The following is a 6000-nucleotide window of genomic DNA, read 5'->3' as shown; positions in this document are numbered from 1 at the left end:
TGTATATTATCCTTTGCAATTATCACCTATGGTTGGTGTGAGCAGAGCAGAAACCAGATGAAGATACCCCCTTCTGAGCAGAAGTTGACACTTTACTGAGAATTTTCGCGTTTCCGTTGTAGTTTTTAGGTTTGATGCTGTAAAGTTTTAGAGTTGTGCAATTTAGCATTTTCTTGTACCTACTCTTACCATGAGTGTTTTCATGTGGCTTTTGGATGACTGTACTAACTTTATATTCATACATATAAATTATATGTCAATTATATCTTACTACCTGTTTTGCTCGATCATAATATAATGTTTGATTTAGTAGTGTGAAAACTATTAAATGGGATGTTACAACAACTATATTAAACTAAAAGCTCCAACATCATCACCAACTAAACCAAAATCAGTAAACAAAAAACTATTTTTCTTTTGTATAAAAAAATTATGTACAAAATTTACTACATAAATAAATTTTTTAGTTTATAAATTTATTTATATTTACGGCAAATGATGTATAGGGTGACGTAATGGTATTTTTAATTACCATAATCCAAAAAAAATAAAATCCAAGTTAAACCTAAAAATGTCCAAATTACAGTAAAATAATATAAGGAACTGTTAATTTGAAAAAAGTAAGAACACTCAAGTTGGAAAATGATGATTTACCTTTATATATATATATATATATATATATATATATATATATATATATATATATATATATATATATATATATATATATATATATATATATATATATATATATATATATATATATGACAACGATATTTTTGCTATTAAGTTTTAATAATCTTTTTTATAACTTGAGATATTTTCTGAAAAAATAAAATAGTACAAATTTATTTAAAAAATGATATGAAGTTGTCAAAATTTGTATATAAAAAATTGTTAAAATTTAAGGTTAAATTATACTTTTAGTCTCCATTTTCGTAATAAAATTTGAATTTGGTCCCTAAATTATTTTTTATCTCAATCTGGTCCCTATTTTGGGAAATTTGACCCAATCAAGTCCTTTCCGTTAGTGGTGGAGTAACGGTGTTAAATGGGGTGCCACGTGTCATCTTCTGGATTTTTTGAATTTTTTTTTGAATTTTTTTTTATTTTTTTTGAATTTTTTAAAATATTTTTAAAAAATTAAAATTTTGCCACGTGTCAAGCGGACATCGTGCCACGTGGTAGTGACAGTGCCACGTGGTAGTGACAGTGCCACGTGTCATTATTTGGGAGTTGTCATTTTCTCATTTTCAATTTGGTCCCGGTATTTTATTTTTTGTCTCAATTTAGTCCCAATTTTTGTAAAAATTGTGCAATTTTGTCCCTCTCCAAATTGAAACCAAATTTAATTTCTATATAAATATGCACAGATATTTCTATCAAAATTGATATTTCAAGTAAATATTTTTAACAAGATTAAGTTTATTTTAATTTATATTTTACGTTAAACTTTATTTAAAATTGTTTTAAAGTTGTTAATAGAAAATAATATTAATAAAAAAATTCATAAATTATATTGATATTTTATTTTATTATACTTTAATATTGTTTTTTATTTGAATTTATATTTTAAATAATTGCATATTTTTAAAATGTGTAAAATTCAATAATTTCTATACAAATATTTTAGTTAGTATAAAAATAAAAATTATATAATTTAAGAAAAATTAACTAGTTTATGTAACAATAAAAAATAAATAAATTTAAAATTTGAAAACAATTTTAAGTAAAATTTAATGTGAAACAAATTTAAAGAAACTTGGTTTTATTGAAAATATATAATAAAAATATCAATTTGAATAAAAAAATCAAATTTAATAAAAATATTTGTATAACATTTTATAATTTTTGTTTCAATTTGGAGGTGGACGAAATTGCATAATTTTTACAAAAATTGGGACTAAATTGAGACAAAAGATAAAATACAGGAACCAAATTGATAATGAGAAAATGACACTTCCCAAATAGTGACACGTGGCATTGTCACTGCCACGTGGCACGATGTCAGCTTGACACATGACAAAATTTTTAATTTTTTTAAGAATTTTAAAAAAATTAATAAAAAATAAAAAATAAATAAAAAATAAAAAATAAAAAAAATTCAAAAAATCCAGAAGCTGACACGTGACACCCCATTTAACACCGTTACTCCACCACTAACGGAAAGGACTTGATTGGGTCAAATTTCCCAAAATAGGGACCAGATTGAGATAAAAAATAATTGAGGGACCAAATTCAAATTTTGTTACGAAAATGGAGACTAAAAGTATAATTTAACCAAAATTTAATTGTCAAAAATTATTATATATATATATATATATATATATATATATAATATTTTAAAGACGGAAATATTCTTTGATTCTTTATTTTAGAATTTTAGAAGAATAGTATAAAAAAGAAGAATAATTGTTATAGTATATATTAGTAAATTTGGTGAGCGTCTATCTTTTCACGTCTATCTTTTCCTGTTATATATAATTTGTGTCTTCTGTTATTTTGGTGAAATTTGTTACCACAGTTGAAGTTTATTAGAATCTGGAAATTTCGTGGCAGAAATTGTATTTTGTTGTACCCACCACAACACAACGGCGCATTTGGGTATAGTAAAAGAAGAAAGGTTCGGTGTTTATGATTTACGCAGCGATTCGTGTAGCGAAAGCAATTCCCCAATTTTGATTTGTTTTGAGGAACACAACAGTTCCCATTCAGAACCCTAACCTAACCGCATACCCTTTCTTCAACCTCTGCGTCCAAACAACGCCACACACGCACGATGGTGTTCTACTTCAAGGCGCGTCCTGAAGCCGGCGATTACACTATCTTCATGGGTCTCGACAAGTTCGAGAACGAGGAGCTCATCAAATACGGTTTTCCCGAAGATATCTGGTAACCCCAACGTTCATTCTTATCTTCGTTCTCTCTGTCTCGCTCTCTTTTTTTCAATTTCTTGATTTCTTTTTCGTTTCCTCAAATTCTCTGCTTCCGGTAGAAATTCTACTCTTGGCCTTGGTCTTGAACGCGATTTGATTTGATTACCAGTTGTGTCGTTTGTGTAGCAGAGGTTTCTGTGCTGTTTGGCCTCGATTTTTGCATCACTAATTGAAAGAGAAGGATTGTCGATTTTTGTGGTTAATACTCAATATTATTACCGTGCAGTAGTCGGGTTTGTTTAGAATTGGGATTCAACCAATTCTGTTGTTTTAAGAACACTGTATTTATTTTGTCCGGGGGACGAAAATTGAGTTTTTTTCGTGTAAGGGGCAACCCATTTTGGGGATGTGATGTTGCTTGTGGCTATTTGTTCTGGAAGATAGTAATTTCTTCACTCGTTTTTTCTTAAGTTTGTTTCCTTTAATGGCGACTGCTTTCTTTTTGTTTTGATTTAATGCTTGCTGAGATAGTTGTGTTGTTTTTCTTTTCATTCACCGAGGTTCTTTATTGACAAAGTTTGTTTATTGTAGGTTCCATGTTGATAAAATGTCTTCAGCCCATGTGTATGTCCGGCTGCACAAAGGCCAGACTATTGATGGCATGAGTGAAGGTTTACTGGAAGACTGTGCTCAGCTTGTCAAAGCAAATTCAATTCAAGGTGAAAGCCTGACAGTATATTCCTCTGGTTTATTAGTTTAATTGATTTAGCTGCCAAATTTATGTGTTATTGCAAAAGCTTTTAAATAGCATGGTACTTTATCCTTATTAAGGTTTCATTAGTTGTGGTATTGTTTGGATTATTTTTTCCTTAAGCACTTATAGGAAAAGAAAATGAGAAGGTAAAATGAATTAAGTCTCCCCTATAAGTTAAAATCAGCTTATGCATTTAACTTTTATAGAAACTCATTCATTTCATTTCTTCAGAATCTAAGGTGCATAAGTTGATTTTAGTTTATAGGAGAAGTTCAATGTATTGTACCTTTCTTCTTTTCTGCTCCTATGAGTGTTTACAGAGAGATTTATCCAAACAGGATCTATGTTTACAAATGGAATTCGGTAAGGCTATTCTCTTACTATTTCAAAAACATATATGCAGTTATTATTTGACTTTCATATGTATCTTTCTAATTGCTCGTACTATGTGCGTAGTGCTTATCATTTTTCTTTATTCATGGCAGGGAATAAAGTGAACAATGTTGATGTTGTTTACACTCCATGGTCTAATTTAAAGAAAACTGCTTCAATGGATGTTGGTCAAGTTGGTTTTCACAATTCAAAAATGGTGAATGTTTTTCACAGTTGAATCTTTTTAATATTCTTTCTCACCTTTTTAGTTCTTTGTGTTTTTTATTTTTGTTTTTCAGAGTGGGTGGGTGGGTAGTTAAATGGTTGAGCTTCCATTTTAAGAGAGTATCATTTTCTTGTTTTCGTGCATTTTAGGTTCGAACAGTGAGAGTTGAGAAGAGGATAAATGAGATTGTTAACAGGCTAAACAAGACAAAAGTGGAAAGGAAACCTGATTTGAAAGGTACTTAATAAGTTTGCTTCATTTCTTTTGAGTAATATTTTCTTTAGAACATTTAAGTTTGGATAGTAAAAATGCTAATTTTTTTCTGGACGAGGAGGCAAATGGTGCACACCTTTATGTTTTATAGGTTATCTTGGCTATTTACCCTTTATGGTGTATCATGTATAATATTTTTACAAATCTGATTTGGTACGTGTGCATCAGCTGAGCGAGAAGCAGTTAATGCAGCTGAACGAGCTGAGAGAAAACAACAATTAAGAGAAAAGGTGAGTATTGTTCTTTTTCTTTTCTTAATTCATGCACACAACAAAATCATTGCTGTCACTAACCTCAGTATTTAAGCATAGTCGATTATATTGATAGACTTGGATTTGAAAGTATACTTTAATTTTGATGGATTGGCAGTGAGAATATGTTGTACGCTTTCAGCCAACCTCATCATTTAGTTAGCTTAACTTCTCGAGTAGTTCGTAACTTATTAAGCTCATCTGGTAATTTGTTATTATATCAGTGGATGTAATTGAAATATTTGTATACTGTTGGAGCATCAACCACCATGTTGCTTACCTTTCTGATTCATAGTTTTTAAAATTATCATCTTTGTTTGTCCACGTGCACCAATTGAGTTATGTGTCACTTTTTAGCTTTCTTCCCTTAGGGTTTTGTCTGTTAACTTTGTTAAGGACTAGAAGATCCTGCTCAATGTTTCTAGGAAGTCTGACTCTGTAAAAAATGTATGATGAAAATCAAACGTCTGCTTTGAGCTGTAGCATAGGTGAAAGTTAATTACTATACTTTAATTGATACGTTATATTGGTGCCTTCCTGCTTGTTTATGATTTCAATCTTTCTTCTAAGACACTATGAAAACATTTTATTGAATATTTTTTTTCATTCACCCACATGTTTTTCCATTCAGAAACGCCGTGAGGAATTGGAAAGACTCGACAAGGAGAGACAAGCAGAGCTTCGGAGCTACAAGGGTTTGATGGTTGCTGAAAATATGACATCAAACAAACAAATTGCATCTGGAAGCAAATCATTGCAGGAACTGGAGGAGGATTTCATGTAAGCATTTGATTATTGGGTTTTAGGCAGATGAGTGGCGATCAACTTGCTATCTGGCAGATCTATATATTGATTACTTCTGGAATCTGAAGCTGCATTATGTTATCTTTCTTGAAGAAACCAAGTAATGTGTTTACCCAACTGTGATCAGATAGAGAAAAAGAGGGGGGTGGGGGGAACGGAATGATTGGACTATGTTCTTCGCAAAGGCAATGTACCTTATCTATAACCTTGCTTGGGACAATGGTTTTTATATTATTGTTCTCACAGTCGAGTCAAAAACTGAAATATTTCTTGCTACATTTAGTGGCAGTTTACGCTTGGCTCGTTTAGAATTTAGTTTCCCCTTTTTAATTTTATTTTCCCCGCTTGCGAAATTGTTGCAAAATGATCTCCAGTGTTGATGGTACGGGCAGAAAAGCCTTTTATTGTTGATATTAAAACTAATAGAACACCATTTTAGCTTGA

General features: G+C 30.5%; 1 protein-coding gene across 1 annotated transcript; it reads left to right on the top strand.

Moving 5' to 3' along the window:
• The first annotated feature begins 2498 nt into the window (after nt 1-2498).
• Nucleotides 2499-6000, top strand: LOC114164540 (coiled-coil domain-containing protein 25). The gene is made up of 6 exons (XM_028049250.1): nt 2499-2892; nt 3468-3595; nt 4116-4219; nt 4378-4465; nt 4670-4731; nt 5384-6000. The coding sequence occupies exons 1-6, from the start codon at nt 2780-2782 to the stop codon at nt 5534-5536; spliced, it is 648 nt and encodes a 215-aa protein (XP_027905051.1). The 5' UTR covers nt 2499-2779; the 3' UTR covers nt 5537-6000.

Source organism: Vigna unguiculata, chromosome 9 (genome assembly GCF_004118075.2).
Source record: "Vigna unguiculata cultivar IT97K-499-35 chromosome 9, ASM411807v1, whole genome shotgun sequence".
Taxonomy (NCBI): domain Eukaryota; kingdom Viridiplantae; phylum Streptophyta; class Magnoliopsida; order Fabales; family Fabaceae; genus Vigna; species Vigna unguiculata.
This window is presented reverse-complemented; position numbering and strand designations above follow the sequence as displayed.

What these genes read in the sequence shown, in the direction of transcription:
- LOC114164540 (XM_028049250.1), top strand. Translation starts at nt 2,780, where the DNA reads ATGGTGTTCTACTTCAAGGCGCGTCCTGAAGCCGGCGATTACACTATC. An exon ending in GGTTTTCCCGAAGATATCTG is followed by an intron (nt 2,893 to 3,467) that starts GTAACCCCAACG and finishes TGTTTATTGTAG; the next exon opens with GTTCCATGTTGATAAAATGT. An exon ending in GTTTTCACAATTCAAAAATG is followed by an intron (nt 4,220 to 4,377) that starts GTGAATGTTTTT and finishes CGTGCATTTTAG; the next exon opens with GTTCGAACAGTGAGAGTTGA.